Raw genomic sequence first — 20,521 nt, 5'->3', positions numbered from 1 at the left:
ACTAGGGCATTAGTGATCATCTTAACCATTCCTGCAAGGTACTCTGAGCATTTAACTTTGACACAGGATTAGCAAATTATGATTTCAAGGTCAACTTTCATGGAAAACACTAAATAAAAACACCCAAGAGCTGTTTTCCCACTATAACCTCTGGTTCCAAAGTACTGGAAAGTCAGTTGATTTAAAAACAAACCCTATCTTCCTTCATAGGAAGTTATTGTTTTAATATTTTCCTAATGACTTGCATTTAATAAAATAGCATTCATTTACAATGAGAATCCAACCAAACACTCAGGGTTGAGTGACAGACTTTATTGAAGAGCAATTCACATTTGAACAGATTGACTTAAATGTGGTTTGACCTCAATGTGATTCAGGAGAAGGAAATGCAATGTGGGTAAGAGCTCTCTTCAGAACATGGGTACAGTTCTTCAAAGCCCGTGGCTGCTCGGTGCAGTCCAATGGGATTTCCTGTGATGAGGGCCATGTTCTGCACCTGTGAGAATGGAGCACTTGAAATGTGGCCAGTGTGACTGAGGTGCTGAGTATTTAATTGTATATAATTCTGCTTAATTTAATTTGAGTTTAGATAACTGTATGAAGTGTGTTGGACAGCTTAGGCTAAGACAGGGCTGGACTACATCAAAATGGCTTTCTCTTCTCTCTTCCCTTCTCTCCTACTTCCTTTCACTCTCTGCTGCCACTGCCTTGCCTATCCATTCTCTTTCCCAAATCCATGACTATTGGATGCAATGAGAGAGCAAAGCAGACATTAAGGACAGTGGCTCTCAGTTAGAGTGGCTAAAATGAGCAAATCAACGAACTCTAGATGCTGGCGAGGATGTGGAGAAACAGGCGCCCTCCTACACTGTTGGTGGGAATGTAAACTGGTGCAGCCCCTCCGGAAAACAGTGTGGAGGTTCCTCAAAAAGTTAACAATAGAACTCCCCTATGACCCAGCAATAGCGCTGCTAGGAATCCCTTGGGTACAAGGGATCCAGGAGTGCTGATGCATAGGGGCACATGGACCCCAATGTTCATAGCAGCACTCTCCACAGTAGCCAAAACATGGAAAGAGCCTAAGTGTCCATCAACGGACGAATGGATCAAGAAGATGTGGTTTATCTATACGATGGAATACTCCATGGGAGTGAGAAAGAATGACATCTGGCCACGTGTAGCAACATGGATGGACCTTGCGGGTGTTATGCTGAGCGAAACAAGTCACATAGAGAAGGACAAATACCATATGTTTGCACGTATAGGAGGATTAGGAGGAACTTAAAGGAGGACCGTGGGGGAGAAGAAGGGGGGAAATAGTGGGGGAGAGGGAGGGAGGCAAACCATGAGAGACTCTTGAATGCTGAGAACAAACTGAGGACTGATGGGTGGGGGGGTGAGGGGGGAGACGGGCATGGAGGAGGGCACTTGTGGGGATGAGCACTGGGTGTTATATGGAAAGCAACTTGACAATAAACTATTTGTAAAAAGAAAAAAAAAAGGGAAAAAAAGGACGGTGGCTCTCAAAGAGCCATGGAAAACAGCAATGAACAGATGAAGAATGAATTCTGTGGGCGAGGTGTGGGTGAGCTGGGGCTGAAGACCCTTGCAGTACAATCCCTTAGACATGACTCTTCTTCAGTTTGTCCTCATTTTTTCTGGGCTCTGGACCCTTGATGGGTGGGAACATGGAAGGGAGAACCAAATGCTGGTCTTGCAGTTTTATCCAGCAGTAGCTGCTCAGTAAATATTCCTTGGCTAAATAAAGGGTGTTGGAGAGAGGAAATCACTCCTCCAACCTGGGAGCCGTCTCCCTGCGCTGCCTGCTCTACTTTCCAGGAATGGTAGAGACACTAACTGACAAATACTGGGGCTGTGTTACTCAGCAAGTACTTATTGGCAGCAGTAAGTATTGTAATGAAGATCCTGTAGAGTATTGACTATCCGAGCACAGTGAAGAGAAGTTGGCCTTTGACACCCAGCTTTAATGGCCAAATGGTTATAATATTATCGGAAAACAAAATCTAACTAAACAAACAAAATCTAAACAGGGTGGCAGAAATAGCGATTACAAACCCTATACAGTAGCAAACATCACTAAATAATTTTTTTTCTCCTTTCGACTTTATAGGCAGCATTGATAAAGCAGGTACAACATTGCCTACCTGGGCCATAATTCTGCCTGCAGTATCATTGTCATTGCTTTTGATCCTGATAATTGTTCTGATTGTAATAATCTGCTGTTGTTGTGTCTCCAGGAGAGAGAAAAAAGGTAATTTTTTTGTTCATATAGATTTGTGTATCTTTTTGAACGTTTGGTACAAACACTTGTAGATCATTAGCTCCTTAGCTCTTTCATAAGGTGCTTTGGCCTTTGGAGTGCACTTTATTTGGAAGTGGGCTTCAGAGAAGCAAAGGATTTTATGAAGAAGGAATACATTCCTTTGGGGCCAGCCATAACCCCTCCCGGGAAGACTGAGATCTTCACACTTTTGAGAGGGTGAAGAGACAGTATTTGAGTTCCATGCTTATTTGCAAGGATAGAAGGGCATTGTAATCCGGCATTTAGATGCTGTGCTTTTATCTAGAATAATGCCTACCTATTGGAGCACATGAAAAGATGATTTCCCATTTTGTGCAATCCTGAATTGTGAGGCGAGTGTTGATGCAGTGGTGGGAAGAAAAAGAAAGTATGTCAATAAAAATAATACAAATAAACTTAATAAAAATAATTACACATTTCTTCTGAATGAAGTCTTTTGAGGACTCCAAGATACATGAGAGCAGTGGCCTTGTTTGGGGGTCGGGCTTCACATTGCAGTGGGCTCACCAACATTAGGGTGGGCTTGTCAAGGGGTTCAGCCATTTGTGACTGCAGAAATCAAAGGATCTTTGTCATGTGAGGGGCCCAGGACTTTCTAAGTGCTGAATGTGCGTGTCCAGCCTCACCTTTCTTTGTCTCATAAAACCTCACCTACACTTATTTGAATATTCTCTACAGTTAAGCTATTTTTCTTAAAATCAGACTTCTGATATTCAGCTGTGCGTCAGTTTCATTGTATTTAAAATGTTATTAGTAATAATTTCCATTCGATGAGCACTTTTTCTGGGTGTGCTAGACACTGTGTTAATTATCTTATATGGACTATCTCTCTTAGATATTCTATATAAAGTGCATAGTTAAGCCTTATCTAAGCTAATTGTCTAGCCTTAGCCCCTTTATGGATTTGGTTCAGGATTGGGAATTAATTCTGTGATACAACTTTATTCTCTAGGAAACAACATGAAAAGTAGTAAGCCTCTGCTGGCCCAGATTTGATGGGAATTTGCTTTTACTGGGGAGTTACCCTACATGCCACAAACAGATTACTCAAGTAAAATACACCGGCTTTTAAATGAAAATGATTGGATAGCTTAAAATTTAATTTGGAAGTGACCAGGATTGTTCAGTGTCTTCAGATTACTATTTTCAACATTAGCTACTGTGGTGTTGTGGGAGGAACATTCTGGTTATTTGGATTCCTGCTTCTCCTAAGCTGTTTTTTGCCTGTTCCATATAGCCTAGTAAGAAGGCTGTGATGGTTGGTGGCCCAGGTAAGATGTGCAACAAGGGGCCTGTCTGATTCTTGGCATTCTCATTTACAAGATGGGAAAAAGTGCCATCTTATAGATTGGTTATGAGGATAAAATGCAGTGATACATTAAACTTTTTCCACTCTAGATTAAAATTTTTTTAATGTTTTATTTTATTTTGAGAGAGAAAGAGAGACAGAGTGCGAGCAGGGGAGGAGCAGAGAGAGAGGGAGACACAGAATCCAAAGCAGGCTCCAGGCTCTGGCTGTCAGCACAGAGCCTGACATGGAAGCCACAAACCATGAGATCATGACCTGGGTGGAAGTTGGACGCTTAACCGACTGAGCCATCCAGGTGCCCCTCCACCCTAGATTTTATCTTTTACCTAACTTTGAGATGAAAATCTCATGTAGGAGTGAGCTGTTTTTATTCCTCTGGTTCATAACAGGTCCAGGTAAGAGCTATGAGCAGGGCTTGTGGCAACCTTACAGAGCCCACCCCATTGGGTGGGACTCACAATGGACACTACACTTCACCTTGACATAAATGTAAAGTATGCAGTGAAGGCCATGACATTTCCATGCTTAAAAATAGTAAACATCAAGTTTCTTCAGAGGTTTTTCCTGGCACTTGCTTTGCTGATGCCTGGAGAATTCTCAGTGATCTGACTGGTTATGGGGACTGACTGAAGAGAGCTGAAGACCCCACTAAGTGTGGCCTGAAGGCCTTTGGATTTTTTCTGCTAATAGAACAAAGAAGCCAAGAGCCTATCCCCCATGGGAACAGTAGTGACATTGTATCTCTCTCTTTCAATTCAAATAAGATTGCTTCTGATGTCCAATTTAGGGTGTGAATTGGCAGATATTATTACAACTGGAAGTAAGTGAGAATATTCTCTAAAAATAAGGAAAATGAATATTTTTTAGATCTCAGTAAAGTGTGATGAGTAGAAGGCCTAGACAGGACAGCAGAGTTGCAAAGAACACTGGCTTTTGAGACAGATGATTGGGGACTGGAGTATGGCTATGTTTCTCTCTACTTTCAGGTTCTATGTTCCCTCCAGTCCAAGAATCCTTTGGTTAAAAACATTAACAATTTAATGACAGCTCGGGGAGGGGGGGGAGTCCAACTCCATGCATTGATACCTTTGGTACATATTGATTGAAAATGAATCTTAAAATTAAGTAAATACAGTGCTTAAGCAATGTAATTCCTCATTTGTTAAAGTATGGCTATACAATATGATAGTGTCTAGTTTGTTAATAATATGATGACTCTAATACCACCTATTGGGTTGTAATGATTAAATGAAGTAAGTGCTGACACACAGTAAGTACTGAATAAATGACAGTAGGGCCTGGGAATCCAGAATTCCTCTTCCTGGTGAATGGAGTCTTTGTAATCTTGCTAGTCAAAATCAAAATTCACTATATACTTATTAGGTACCTACTATACTACAGGTACCTAGGCATTATCTATGTTTATGATAGTTAATAGTGAATTCTACTTCCATTATGCTTGAAAGTTATTTGGTAATTCAGTGTGGGGGAACTTAATAATACCTAATGGGTCACAAATACTTAGCAATGCATTTAAAATCAGGGGGGTCTATAAAAATTGATGATATCTTATTTTTGGAATAACTATCTTGATTTTGCTAATGTGATTTTGTTCCTTTTTTTTCAGAATCTAGTTATCAAAGAGAAATAAGGTAAGTTTGAAATCATATCACTTTTCTGAAAAGAAAAATAAACAAATGAAAAGCAACTAAACACCAACTCTACCACTACTCACACACACACAACTGTGGTGTTTCAGGATTAAGTTATTCAAAATTAAGTACTGAAAGTAGACAACTCTGAAAAACACATATGCCAAACACAAACTCATATGGCAAAATTAATTGTAGAATAAAATAAGGGGTGGCTACTGCCTAAGTTTGACTTGCCCTGGCTCACTTAGGAAAATGGAAATTTCCTACTTGGTGTCTGGCATTTGCAACTCTTTCCACAAGAGGACACTATGCACCATGACTGTTGTCCCTTCTGTTTTGAGTCAATGCAAGGAAGTCGAGGAACATTTCAAGGATATCAGGCAGAATTCCTCCTGGAATTTCTGTGACAGTGGAGAACAGTGAGGTCAGCTGGATGGCTTCAGGCACATGAAACTGAGCAGGCAGACAAATTAGGTAGCTTTTACTGCTTGTACCACTGATGGGGGAGGGGATAGAAAAATTCCTGACATTCCCATGGCCATCCAGAAGTAGCTGCAAGCACTTTGAAGGTAGCCATGTCAAGGACCTACAGTAATACAATAACCAGTTTAAATGTCTGCAATATTTACACAATTATAAATGCACTAAGGGAAGGGATTTTTATTTTTTATTTTTTGTTTTTTTTTATCTCTTTAATTTCTTTTTCCTTCAATAGTTTATTGTCAAGTTGGCTTACATATAACACCCAGTGCTCATCCCAACAAGTGAGGGAAGGGATTTTTAGATAGCAGTGATTTTGGTGGGGGTGTTACAGCAAACCATGTCTAATTTTCTGTATTTTATTAGAGAAGTTTAGTTTCTGATACACTGTGATTTTAAAATACCTTTAGGCTACCCGTGGTGAATGAAGATGTGTGTAATCATTGTATAACAGACACTAGCTGTTCTCCCTTTGACCCCAGTCACTCCCCGGTGATAATGTGGTGTTGGGAGAGGCAGCTACAGTCTCTCTGAGGACACCACAAAGCAGCAATCTGAAACTACACCTCCTTTGGGGCCTGATTAGGGCAAGAGGAGAGGAAGGCAAACTGACTCTAATAATTATTCTGGTATTTCTCAGCATGATGACAGCCTGGATTCTTCTGTTCACCATTATTGACTTTGTAACATCTTTCATTTGTATTCCCTGGGATATTAGCTGATTTCAAAACACAGTACGGGGGTCAACAGCAGTTCAGGGGCAGAGGGAAAGCATAAGGAATAATGACGGCAGCAGCAACAAAATGGGGCAGTAGTGCTGACAACAGCTGGTTTATGCTGCGTACCAAACGTACATGCCAGGTGCTGCTCTACACATAGTAGCTCGTTTTCTCATTGAATACTCACGATGATTTTACGGGCCCTTTCTCCGTTTTGTAGAGGAGGAAACTGAGGGGTACAGAGAGGTTAGGTAGTATCCCCAGGATCTCCCATCTGGGGATTGGATGGTCAGGATGTGAGCAAGGCCGTCCTGCTAAGGGCCTGGACCTTGTCTGTGTGCAGCTCTCATACTTAGACCGGAGTACATTAGGACTGGAGAGGAAAGACGGGGATACGCACTGGGACCCTCATATTCTAGCTGCTTTCCCTGCACTGTGTTGGCTCCAGCTGCTCTCAGATGTCTAATGCAGTAAAATAACATACTTCTTTCTCTATAATCAATGCATGTTTATGATAGGAAAAATTAAAAATACAGTTTTTAAAAAATATATTTATTTTTGGGAGAGCACAAGTTGGGGAGGGGCAGAGAGAGGGAGACAGTTTCCAAAGCGGGCTTGCACTAATAGGCTTGATGGCAGCAAGCCCGATGTGGGGCTCAAACTTACAAACCACGAGATCATAACCTGCGCCGAAGCTGGATGCTCAACTGACTTGAACAACGCTCAACCCAAGCCCCCCAAACATATTCTTTTAAGAAATGGTTGGAAATCACTCTTAATTCTATTGTTCTAAAGCAAATACTGTTATCTGAGTATGTGTGTATGACCACACACACAAGTGTTCACATTGATACACACATGTATGCATTTTGTGAAATTTGGCTCATAATTGGATCATAATAAATCATATTTCATAGCTTGCTCTTCCCTCTTGGCACTCTTCTGAAGATTATTTCCATCAACAAATATTTGCCGACCACATTTTTGTTTCATTTGCTTAATTAAAATATCTTATTGAAGTTTAAGTACAGAAAAGTACACAACTCGTGGTGTGTTGCCTGATTACTTTTCACAAGGCACATGGGCCTTGAGTGGGCCATACAGAACTAGAACACTGCTGGCACCCCAACCTTCCTGTCCCCCTCAAATCGCTGCCTCTTCCTCAAATGTCACGTCTTCTGGCCTCTATCCCTACATCCCCAGAGATTAGATTCATATGAACTTTATGTAAATGGAATCATATCATGAGCACTAATTCATTTTGGTTTTCATCCTGTGAAATTGGTCCATATTGTTCAGTGAAGATGTAGATGGTCTATTATTATATGATACCATACTCTGGGTATATATGCCATTTATTTCCCCCCTTTTCCCTTTAAATGTGCATTTGGATAGTTTTCAGGTTGGGGTCATTATAAATACCATGGCACTAAGCAATTTAATATATATCTTTGGTGACATGTTCCTAAGTCCTCATTCCTGTTTTGTATTCAGTTGGGTATATGTCTACCTGTGAAAGCTGGGCTGCAGGGTAGGCAGGGTAGACAATACCGTCATCATCCGGGTTTCTGAAGTAGGTGTGCCTGTTTATACTTTTACCAGCAGTGCATGAGAATCCTCACCTGTAATAATTTTTACAGGTGGCGTGGAATTTCATTTTATTTATTTATTTTTTTAAATGTTTTATTTATTTCTAGGAGAGAGAGAGAGAGAGACAGTGTGAGCAGGGGAGGGTCAGAGAGAGAGGGAGTCACAGACTCTGAAACAGGCTCCAGGCTCTGAGCTGGCAGTCAGCACAGAGCCCGACGCGGGGCCCGAACCCACGAACCGCGAGATCATGACCCAAGCGAAAGTCGGACGCTCAACTGACTAAGCCACCCAGGCGCCCCTGGAATTTCATTTTAGAGATGGATTGCCATTTATTTTACTAGTCCTTATGGCTGGGCACGCAGGCTGTCGACAGCTTTTGCTGTTATAAAATGTTCATGAATGAACATTCTTTTAAGTAGATCTTTGCACATGTCTTTGGTCATTTCCCTAGAATACATTCTTAGTGGTCAAGCATGAATATTTTTAAATCTTTGGATACTCATTGCCAAACTTTCCTCCCCTGGGAAGCTGCACCAATTTTTACTTTATTTTGGAGATTGACATACCTTTTCTTTAAAGGGCCAGATAGTAAATATTTTTAGTTTTGTGAGCCACACGCTCTCTGTCATGCTTACTCAGTTCTGTTGTTGTAGTATGTAGAAAGCCATAAATAATATGGAAGTGGACAGGTGTGGCTCTGTTTCGATAAAATTTTATTTATAAAAAGAGATGGTGGGTTTGCCCTGTGGGTCGTCATTGGCTAACCCTGCTTTATTTGGTCTCTGGTTTCTGGGTATGGATTATCAATGGGGAATGGTGCCCGTGGGCCTGTCATGATAAGGTTGCATCTCTCCCTACAACAGTGGGAGTGTGAGCATGTACACCACGTACATAGTTGTACTGGCGGCAGTGAGTGTCTGTCCTGATGCTGTGGTAAGTTTAGTGTGCAAGAGAGCTCTGGGTGGGGCAGTGTGAACCAAACACCCACTACAGATTAACATTCTGCTTTTTAAAATGGTCTAATTCCAGGAAATCTGCAAGTGTGAAGACAAACAAAGAAACTTTTGAGAAAAACTTAGAAAGTGGAAGGGAAAACTTGGGCTACCGTTCAGATGAGCCAAGGACGGCAAGTGAGTGGTCGGTGGGGCAGCGGGAAGACCCAGAGGGGCATGTGGAGGAGGAGGTGGCCAGCCCAGCACCAGCTGTGCAAGCCAGTGGACTTAGCCATTCCTGGTCATTATTTTTTGGGTACTTTTCAGAAGAAGAAATTCCAGAACTAGGAGTATTCTAGTAGGTAAAGAGTAAAAATCCACCTATTTGTCCAAAGTTTAAAACAAAGTGGGATGACAATTTAAGGGCTTTAAAATAAACTTCGTGTTTTCATGTTTTTTATAAAGCCTTTTTCTTTTGATAAAAGAGTACCTTTTGCCTTTAGTAAAGTGTGTGAGGAGGCATTTTAAGACATTGAGGGTCACTTCTCCAAAACTGCAGATAAGACTGAGACTCGGCAAGAAATCCATTCCTACTGAGCTTTAGAGAGTGTGGGAGAATGTTAAAAATGAAACCCAATTTTGAAAAGTCTTTGTGGCACCTGAATGTCTTACCTTTACAGGACACAGTCCTAGTGAGGGCATCTTGGAAGGCTCGTCCACTGGTTAGTGGCAGGGATCCTTCTGGAAGGGGGATGAGAGGGGAAGGGAGTACAAATGGGTTGGAGGGGTAGACCTGGCCCTTCCAAGTTGCCTGGCAAAACAAATTCCATGGAAGGATGTTTCATTAATCAGTTCTTGCAAGAGGCTCCCCCAAAATTGTTTTCACTAAAATTGGGGCTGTGCTCACCACCCATCTCTCCCACTTCGCCATGGCTGCCTCGCATATCCATTCCAAACAGCTCACTTCTGATTTTTAAAAATTGTATGAAGCATGACTGGTTCCTTTTTTTTTTTTTTTTAAGGTTGTTTATTTTGAGAGAGAGAGAGCACCAGCAGGGGAGGCTCAGAGAGAGAGGGGAGAGAGAATACCATGCTGTCAGTGCGAAGCCTGACTCAGGGCTTGATCTTATGAACCATGAGATCACAACCTGAGCTGAAATCAAGAGTTGGTCACTTAACTGACTGAGCCACCCAGGCGCTCCTTGACTGTTTCATTTCATAATATGATCACAGCTTACAAAATTTCCTGTGGGCGAATATTTATTTCTTAGTGTTTTGAGTAATTAATCATGTAGCTTGACCAAAATCAGAGTCCAAACCAAACCTATCTTTTTATTTTTCCTTTTTTGCCCTGTGTTTATTTTTCTTGATCAGCATTACAGCTATGGATTCACCTTGTCTCTGGATAAGACTAATGAGTCAAGGAAGAACTTGATTGTGAGTTTGCCATATTTTTATTTCATTAGAAAGATAAGACTTGAAAAGTATGTAACCTCAGGGTTAATTCTAAAAACAGTATGTTTATGGTTAAGGATTACTTTATGCCAGGGTTGCTGTATAAAAGCAAATGTATTTCCTTCTAAATCAGAATTGTTAGACTATGTTATTTGGGTTTTGTCGTTTATCACTCTAAAAATCATTCTCTGTTACAGATCTTGCTTCTTTTGCTCCAGTGTCCTCTGAATCCAGCGTTCGGGAACAACACAGCAACAGACAACCTTATCAGGTGATTCAGACCATTTTCCCGATTTTGAGATTTTTTTTTTTTTTTTTTTTTTGCCATTTAACAACCCTTGCCTGGTGGTAGCTGATTATAAAATGGTGCCTGTTTTATGCTTATGGCAGAAGAACATGGCCTTTGATCACTGGTCAACCTGTTAACACGGAAGGAATGGGCCAGGGCATGTAGTATCTCTTGGCCTTTGGAGTGGGTTTTGGGGGGAAAGATCAGAAGTGTAGGTTGGGGCTTATAGATCTTGGAGTATCTCTTACATGAGAGTGCAAGTGTATGTACAAGTATGGAGCTCCAGGGGGAACACAAGTGGTAGATCTTGTTGGTTGGTAGGCAAACTCTAATGGGCTCCATCCTTCCAAAGCAATAAAGAACACAGTCACCCAGGAACTGTGATGACCCAGTATGTTACTTTTCTGACACAGAGTCAGTGTTGGTTGTCATAGATGAGTGAGTTAGAGTGTATGCACAAAAGATACATTTTTTTATATCTACAGTCATATTAGGTAAAATATGTATTTTCTGACCATTTATTGACCTGCACAAAGGCACCTTCAAATCAGAAGCACTTTGATGTGATTCTGCAAGGTTGTCCCTGATATGTATGAATGTTCTCCCTTTTGGCTTTTGGAAAAGGCCCACTGGCAGATTGAGACTGACAGCACTCAGGATCTGAGGTCTTGGCTGTGTTCTGACTATGAGTCTCTATCAGAAACTGAGATGTCTACTGGGAGTGCCTTCCTAGTCCCACCATTCATTGTATGTGTAGACAGTGACTTGGAGGGCTTCTGGGCAGCTCCAGGCCTGGGATTCAGCTCAGTCCATACATCTTACCAGTGATGTGATTCTCCCCAGCCTTTGGGGTGGGCAGGGGGAGGTGAGCTTTGATTGATGCTCAGTCTTGTATCAGAAGACCTAAATGATGCCATTAGTGCCAAAAGAGTGGTAGCCAGGTGGGAAGACATATGGAGTCTGTGGCACAAAAGAACATGGGCTTACATGACAAATAGTTGAGTTCCTGGTACAAGTTCAGGCTATTTCCTTAGGGTGGGTGTCAGGAAAATGGAGATGTAAATTTCTTCCCATCAAGGCTGCTCTCTTTGGCACATAGATCTTCTGGTGCATTTAATCTGGCCCTGGGAGAGGTGACTTGTAGAGATGTAACAGGTTCCCTTTTGAGAGGCCATCTCTTGACTAAGTGGGGGGCTGACCCAAGAGAGTAATCACCAGGCTGTGAAGGAGCCTGTCAGCCTTCTAAGACTGGATCTGAGTGGGGGCCATGGGGTGTGAAGAGGGGTTCTCTTCACACAGAACCAAGAATGGTCGCCCAAGAACACATTTACTCCAGCCCTTATTTCTGTAGCTTTTCTGTGGTTACCTTTTACCATCAGGTGTCTTTCCCCTGGACAAGCCAAAGTGCTTACGTCTGGGGTTGGGGGGGGATGGGGTAGGTGGGGAGGGGAGTCAGAAGAAGTCATGTCAGATGATCCTCCCCCTGAAGCAGAAATGAGGACAAGGGAGAACTCTAGATGTATTTGGATACAGGAATGGAGAGTGATGTTTTAGAGCTCAGAGTGGATGCTTCTTGCGCTTGAAGTGTTTTGAAAATATGCAGGGAAAGAAACTTGAGAAGTTTCTGCTACTTAAACATGTAACCAGCTAAATAATCTATTGGTGGAAAAAGAACAGTGGCCTGGAGGTGCTGGGCCCTGGGGGATGGTCACAGACACTTGTGTTTCTTGAAGTGTCTGTCAGGCTTCTAAGGGAAGGCGCATCTTGGCCCAGAGCATCAGTGTCCTTAAGAAACCAACAGAACACAAGAAAGATGAGCTGTTTTTGCCTGTGCTAGAAGCTGGCAAGGGGCTATTTAAATAGTGGATTCTTCTACTTTGAGTTGGGGAACTTCACGGCAATTACAGTTTTGAGGAGTCCATCTTTGATCATTAACCAAAGGATGCCTCTGCAGGTGCGGGCCCAGGCACTGTCTACAGGTTGTCCATTTGGAAAACCCAGACACGAGATGTACTGTGGGCTACACTTTCCGTGAGCACTTTGGGAAGGGAGGGAACAAGATGGATGGTGGAAGAAGTGGCTGAGCCTAGGAGCCCTCGGCCCAAAGAAGACATAGTCTTGCATGTGGTCAACTGACCACTTGAGAGCTGCCATGTGGCCAAGCCATTGCTTCTAGAAACAGGTCAAGGTGACCTGCAGCACAGACGTTCCTTTTAGAACTTCCCCAGGCCGGGCCTGTAGCCCTGCCTTGTCTGTGCGGCCATGTTCTTGCTGTATAGGCTGAGGAGGACTTTCCTCAGCGCTCATTAGGCCCCATTGCAAGGACAGTGCAGTCTGTACTTTCTTTTCTCATAGGCTCTCTCCATTCTGTAGTGATCCTTGACCCCTAAAGACTCAGGAGAGGCAGCTGAGAGCTATTCAGAGCCCTTTTATTTGTCTTTCCTCCCAGCCTCCTCTCCAGAGACCTCAGTGTGACTCCAGGCTGTGACAGAGCTGCCCGAGCTGCTGTTGGGTGTTTCCATGCTCAGGGGCCCTGCTGGGACTCCTGCCTGTAAATCTGGCTTGTTGGAGTTTAGGGTTGTTGACTACAGACTACAAGATTATGCAGAAAATCTGCACTAGCCTCGGTTCTCAAAAGCCCATAGCTTCAGCTGAGAGATTTTCAGCTGGGAGTCAGCCTGCACAAAAGCTCTTCCCAGTATTCCTCTCCATGGAGCTTGTTGGGGCAGATGCACATACTATCCATGGAGGCACAGCGTGGGCAACAGCAGTTGAGGCTCCTGTTTTGTATTAATAAAATCTCACGGTGGGGTGATCTTGGTTTTGCCAACAGCTCAGCAACTGTTGAGTACGTGCCCTTGTTCTCTCTTCGTGCTGGCTTTCTCGTCTGCTCAACCTGCTGGTCTTATTTTCGCTCAGCGTTTTCAGATCTTAGCTGGTGTCTCTGGCCTACGCACAGTCTAGCACAGCGTTACTGTGCGCTCATTAAAAAGTCATGCGTTGACATGGAGAATGTCTTCAGTGCTTAGCCTTATGCTATCACAAGCAGGGTGATACAAGGAATGTGTGTGCTTGTAGACCTGGTCCCTTTGCAGATAATCACAACCTGGTCATCCCAAGATGTGTTGTTAGACTGGTATAAATGAAGATGCACCATAAAAATACTGTGTTTTGGGTCATTGAAGAAAGGTAAATAATTCCATGTCAGATCGCCACTTTGCTCTTGGGCTCTTTGGTTTCCTTCAAGATTATCCAGTTCAAACACAATCCAAGGAGGGGGAAGAGTATAAGGCCAGGGGCTGCACGTAGGAATCATGGACGTGGCCTTCAGGATGCCTAGATTCTTGGTCCCACCAGCGGACCTCCTGGCTCAGGGGACTTGGGGGTGCAGCCTCAGTGCGTCTGAGTTTTAGGACAAGACGGGGCAGTTATCTAGGTGGCGAGATCTAAGGGTAATTGGCTACCTTATAACAAGCTGGAAATGAGGGGCTGGTTGGAGGGACAGTGGAACATTGTTGAAGACCAACTTGCCTACTTTGTGATGATGGTTTGCTAGCGTCCCAGGACATTCACGATATCTGTGTTGTATACACCACATAGTGCATTGCACTGGACCCTTCCCAGGGGTGGAGGGTGCTTGTGCTCTTGTTGGAGTCATGTGAATCTCCTTTAAGTAGAGGAAGGTCCAGCCCCTGAGCCCCATGTGTGCACCCACACCTGGCTCAGGGACCAGAGAAGTGCCCTGAGGAGCAGGCAGTGTCTCTGGGCTACTTTTATCCTTGTCTTCAAGGACACAACTTCCAGCCCCACCCAGAGTCCACGTCTGTGTCTGATCTCCAGATGGTGGTGAACCTCCATGTGCTGCGTCTTCATCATGCAGCACCAACCATGATTTTAATTACATCTTGCACCCAACAGTTACTAAAGCAGGAAACAGAAGTTTTAATACTTAGGAGGGGCTGCAAACTGTGTTTACTGCTGCCTCAGCACCGATAACTCTTGCTCCATTGATATCCTCCTGATTGAGGTCCAAAATGCAGGAGGCCCACACTGCCTTGGGGAAGATCAACCTGAGATATCACGGGGAACCTCTGTTTTCAGTATCTCATTATGTCCAGATGCTTTCAGGGCTGACAGCCCTGAGAAAGCTTCGGAAGGGTGAGGGCTCTGCTCAGGGACAGGTTGGCATGAGTTGGGTCCATTGGTGAGGCTGCGCTGGAATCACAGGAAAAGATGCCTGCTGGCTGCCCTAGAGCTCCCTCCCTGGCTCACCCCCACCTCTCAGCCCACTCCCCTGATAAGGTCTGTTCTGAACACGGGACTTTTGATCAGAGGCTGAGAGATGGGGGTGGTCCCTGTTCCCACCACCAGCTGGCAGAAAGGGAAGATGTGTTTTCCGTATCCAGGATCCCAAGGGATGCTTGCTGAGCATGGAGGTGCAGCCAGTACCTGTAAGTTCCTGTATCTTGGTACCTTGCTGGTTCAGCAGTAGCTCTCAGAGGAGTGGTATACCAGATCCTCTTCAGGGAGTTGTTAAAATGCAAAGTCTTGAGCTTCTTCCAGCCTTTCTGGATCAGAATCTCTGGGAGATGGGGCCAGAGAATGGGTGTTGTTACCATGTTCTCCAGGTGATCTGCTTTGAAGCCAGTATTTTAGTAGCCCAACATGAAAACGTAAGACATGAACAGCCTGTTTCTAAGGGCAAGTCACTACTGAGTGCTGGGGTTTTTCTTAGAACTGTGCACTGGGAAGGACTTCTACTCCACAAACTTGCCACAAAGCACAGAGAGGAATTTGGGGTGCTGTGCAGTGCTGTGGAGAGTGTTAGCTGGAAGGGTCTGGACACTGAGGTACTTTGCAATCTAGGCTGCACTGTAGCTGGGGTATACTTTTTTAAAATGTTTATTGTTTTGAGAGAGAGAGAGAGAGAGCAGGGGAGGGGCAGAAAGAGATGGAGAGAGAAAAACCCAAGCAGGCTCCTTGCTGTGAATACAGATTCCAATGTGGGGCTCGATCTCACAAACCATGAGATCATGACTTGAGTGGGACGCTTAACTGACTGAGCCACCCAGACACCCCAGGGGAAAACTTTTTTTTAAACCTCTTGTGTTTTAAGTGGGTCCTAATGCACACTGCATTCACTCTGGATGAAAGAAAAACAGGACTTGAGGCTGCAGAGACCCCAAGAGCATGTATTAAATTGTAGAAAGGGTCAGAAAGGAAAACAAGAGAGTGAGTTTCAAAAGTGACATACACCAAAATGTAATACTTCTTTCCACTGATGATTCTTATCCAGGCTGGATTCACATTTAGGATACATAATACCGACTTTATATTCTAGAAAGGAGTTTATGTTGGTGAAGTACAATAAACTCAGGTATAACTGTCCATGAAACACATTAGGACAAAACTAATAAATAAAATTAGAGGGGCGCCTGGGTGGCTCAGCCAGTTAAGCGTCGACTTCAGCTCAGGTCATGACTTCACAGTTCGTGGGTTCGAGCCCCGTGTCAGGCTCTGTGCTGACAGCTCAGAGCCTGGAGCCAGCTTTGGATTCTGTGTGTGTGTGTCTCTCTCTCTCTCTGCCTCTCCCTCGCTCATGAGATCATGATCATCATCTCTTTCTCTTTCTCTCCCAAAAATTAAAAAAAAAGAGAAATTCTTTGTTTTTTAATGTTTTATTTATTTCTAGGAGAGAGAGAGAGAGAGACACACACACACAGAATCCAAAGCTGCCTCCAGGCTCTGAGCTGTCAGCACAGAGCCTGACACGGGGCTCGAACCCACGAACTGTGAAGTCATGACCTGAGCTGAAGTCGACGCTTAACTGGCTGAGCCACCCAGGCGCCCCCCCCAAAAAAGAGAAATTCTTATTAAAAATTACAGCTACTGGGAAGGGCAAGCACCTTTTATTTTTATGTGAAGTCATGGGGTTTGCAAATGTTTTGCATCTTGATGAATAGTTAAAACCAAGAGCCCTCCATTTCCTCTCCTCTTTGTGGGCCTCAACTCACTGTCAGTCAGTTTTTCTGTTTATTTTGGGCAACTCTGTTCCTTTCTCTCCTGAGTCTGTCAGTTTTGAAGGGTGAGTGCATGAACAATTTGAAATGTGGATCGACTCTTCCCCACTAATCACCACCCTCCCGAGATCAGCAGAAACAAACTCTTGATAAATTTAGAAAACAGCCAGGCATTTGTGCAGCCCAGCCGTGAAAACAAAAGGCGAACAACAACTGCAAAAATGATAGGCAAGTCGCCACAGAAACCCACTTCCTGGAGCACATTGCTGAGGCGGTTCCATCAGCCTCCTGTTCTCCCTGCATGACCGGGAGTCATGGAGTTAAGACCGCGAGCCCAATGATTCTATCCTCCAGACTTAACTGACGTTCCATTGCAACATCAATAATGCATGGTGCCCAGTTACATTATTTAGGATGTGCAGGGTGGCTGCAGTACCCTGGAACTTGAGCTGGCACTCTCAGGACTGGCAGGAAAACATACGGCGTGTTTTTTAATAGGGCAGTACAGTCAGGCAGGCACAGGCCCCTCTGGAGGAGTGTGTGGCTTGCCGGGGATCACATTTTTGAAGGAGAGCAGAACAGCAAAGATGGCATTTCTGGGAGGAAGCAGCAGCCCAGCTGCCCAAGGAGACAGAGGGGGGGAATCTGTGCCCCTCTCCTGTAGACGGAATGTGTGTTTATATATACATATATATTCTGAATGTGTGTGTGTGTGTTATTAAAGAAGGTTATATATCTCATGTCTGTTTATTTTGAGAGAGAGTACGAGTGGGGGAGGGGCAGAGAGAAAGATAGAATCCCAAGCAGGCTCCACAGTCAGTGTGGAGCCCGACATGGGCTCGAACCCACAACCCTGGGATCATGACCTCCGCTGAAATCAAGAGTCGAATGCTCAACAGACTGAGCCACCCAGGTGTCCCCCAGAAGGGTTAGCAATATTTTAGATTTTCATATGGAAGAGAGAATTTCCATAGGAAGAGTGAAAAAAAAAGAAAAGAAAGAAAACAAACCAGAACAGCACGTCTTTGCAGTAATTTGCCTCCACAGAAGCAAAGATTGGAATCTTTGAACTGTATAGCTCGTGAAGCCCTGAGCTCGGAAACTGTGGAAGTGTGTGGAAATAATGACATAAAGGAAGGATGTGCGTTAACATTTTTGCTTCCTCTCTGGGTCTTCATTTCTTCTTATCTGATGAGTGGAGCTTTCTTAAGTGTGCCTTTTCCGTTGATCTCCACTGATTAAATCCATCATCTTCCCTTGTCACCAGGGACCTGACCGCCGGTGGTGGGGCCCAGCAGGTCGCCCGCAGGTTTCTTTTTCCGTGGCCAGTCCTAGAACGGTGAGGAACGTAACTTTGGTCTAGCAAAGACGTCCCTTGAGCTCCATTCTGCACGTGGCTGACGATCTACATCACACCCACGTCGTCCTTCTCTGTCCCAAGGCTGGGATTCCTCTTCACCAGTGTTACCGGGAAGCAGTGATGCTGGAGTAATCGGAATGGATACTTTATCGTGACAGAAGGGGTCCGTTTCTCCACCTTCCAGCACAGAATTTGGTTTTCAAAACATTTCACAATTTTAGTGAATTCCACCAAGTTACTGACTGAAAGCTTTGAATTCATCGTAGTGATTTACTCGTCACCGACACTCCTCTTGCTAATCCAATAAATGGCAGATAAGCCTATATCCTACCATGACTTTTAAAATATTTTTGTTATTGTAATCATATGAAGACAATATTTATGTATGTTTAACATGTGAGGCATTATTGTATATTATCCTTGAAAAAAAGAGCATACACATTAGGATCAATCAGAATTCTAAAATTGCCTGGGAAATCAGAACTCACAGATTAAGTATAAGATTGAATTCAAGGATGATGTATACATTGTGAAATATCCATTATCGGATATTTCCATGAAGACATTTACTTTTATTTGCTCCTTATCAGGCCCACTCTCATGTACTCCGATGAGTTAGATGTGGATTTTGCTGTGAGGGGATGTACCTTATATACCACAAATGCCATGAAAACACTGGAAATGGGTAATATGTTCTTTAATAAATAAAAGGGAAAACCCAAAAACACATGTACTGCCTTCCTTAATTGCTTACTATTCAGGTGGTACTTTAAGGAACCATGATGTTTAGGAATCAAACATTTCTAAGAAGCAACGTGAGATGTCTGTAAAACAAAACAAAACAAATCACATTTTCATGTTAGTCTTTGACTACTTTACATTTGCCTCATAAAAGTTAATACGAGGGGCTCCCAGGTGGCCTAGTTGGTTAAGTGTCTGACTTGATCTCAACTCAGGTCTTGATTTCAGGGTCGTGAGTTCAAGCCCTATGTTGGGCTCTGCACTGGGTATGAAGTCCACTTAAAACAAAGAGGTTAATATGAATGTTGTTATTAAGAATAAAATTTCTGCCTTTTCCAAATATTGCTTTTTTGTGTAGATATTGTCAGTACATTTCACTGTCTGCCTGTCTCTTCATATTTACCACGGAGGCAGGATGGTTATTTGGCTGAATTCTCCACCAATTGGCACAAATTTCTGTGATGGTTAGTAATTAGCAGCTGCTCAGTAATTAACGACATGCCCAACCATAAACTTACTAAAGTGGAATTTGACTTTTAAAATGGGTTAAGATTTTAGTGATTCCTTAGAGTTACTAAGTAAACAATGTAAATTTATTGGGATGACTTTTCTCATCACTTAACACTGCTGCTTGCTAATCCAATCAATGGTGGACAAACCTATATACCACCTTGATTTATAAAATATTTTTGTGATCTAAAATCACACTCAGCCTCTTCCCTGAAGGCTTTTGTGTGAATCAACAACTAATTCCAGGGCTATCTGCTGGCACAAATGTCTGGTTCACTGGTGCTCATACAGTATCTGCTCTGATTGGCTGGTGTTTATGCCTTACTGGTTGTCCAATACTTTGAGTATCACCACTGCTTAGAGGGTCCTGAAAAAAATGCCATCTCTTCTAGGACTGTGTCCCTAGAGTGAGGGGGTCAGCTTCCTCTTTTCTTCAAAGTAGAGCTAAAATGCAGAATTTCAAAAACCCATGACAATTGCTAGATCACTTTGCTAAGATAACTTTTTATGAAAAGAATTGCTAATTCACTTGTTTCAAAATGAGACTCTTATTCATTATAACTTCTTTACTCTCTGCCAGGGTGCTTCTATCTTCCATCATCGTCCTTGAGTGGGTACAAGTCAAAGGGAAAGACGAGAGGTTCACAGACCCTTTGGACAGAGTTGTTCAGAGAGTGGACTCTGCATTCCCCACTTCGCGGTCTGCTCTCCTGAAACCTTCACAGAACCCAGATCCTGAGACAAATGTCTCAAATGTCCTGTCCTTTACGCCTTTTGTAACCTCCACAGGAGCTAGCGTTCTTTAGGCATTAGCAAAGACTGAGATCAAACAGGTCAATATTGAGAAAGACAATAAATTGAAGTCTAATGAATATTTGCCATCTGCCTGCTGTAAGAATTGTATTTCTGTGGTTGTTTTAGGAATCAGTGGGAGTTGCATGCGGAATATAATTGAACTTTAAGTTTTGAACTCTGGAGAACAATACCAAACGATTTTCATGGAAACGTCTTCAACTTCGTTGGTGTCTGTTGACTCAAAATATTTATCAGACCCTTGGGAAGTCTCCCTGTGTCACTAACGAGCTACTTTCTTACTGTAGCTTATTCGAGAAGTGAAGTTCCTCAAAGGGATCCCCAG

The 20,521-nt window shown here is 43.3% G+C and overlaps 1 protein-coding gene across 4 annotated transcripts in view; it reads left to right on the top strand.

The window, feature by feature from the left end:
- Positions 1 to 20,228, top strand: part of IGSF5 (immunoglobulin superfamily member 5) — a 45,024-nt gene extending 24,796 nt beyond the window's left edge. For 2 of the 4 annotated variants that reach the window (XM_077765425.1, XM_077765426.1), the window contains 6 exons: positions 2,132 to 2,272; positions 5,260 to 5,284; positions 9,106 to 9,206; positions 10,661 to 10,734; positions 18,040 to 18,111; positions 19,964 to 20,228. In XM_077765425.1, coding sequence (XP_077621551.1) covers positions 2,132 to 2,272; positions 5,260 to 5,284; positions 9,106 to 9,206; positions 10,661 to 10,734; positions 18,040 to 18,111; positions 19,964 to 19,993 — 443 coding nt within the window. In that variant the 3' untranslated portion in view covers positions 19,994 to 20,228. Of the gene's footprint in view, positions 1 to 2,131; positions 2,273 to 5,259; positions 5,285 to 9,105; positions 9,207 to 10,660; positions 10,735 to 18,039; positions 19,197 to 19,963 lie in introns of those variants that run through there. The other 2 variants (XM_077765428.1, XM_077765427.1) reach the window with 2 other exon arrangements.
- Positions 20,229 to 20,521: the final 293 nt, after the last annotated feature.

The sequence above is a fragment of the Crocuta crocuta genome, unplaced genomic scaffold (assembly GCF_008692635.1).
Source record: "Crocuta crocuta isolate KB4526 unplaced genomic scaffold, BGI_CrCroc_1.0 scaffold84, whole genome shotgun sequence".
NCBI lineage: Eukaryota > Metazoa > Chordata > Mammalia > Carnivora > Hyaenidae > Crocuta > Crocuta crocuta.
The sequence above is the reverse complement of the archived record's forward strand: the minus strand, read 5'-3'. Positions and strand labels throughout refer to the sequence as shown.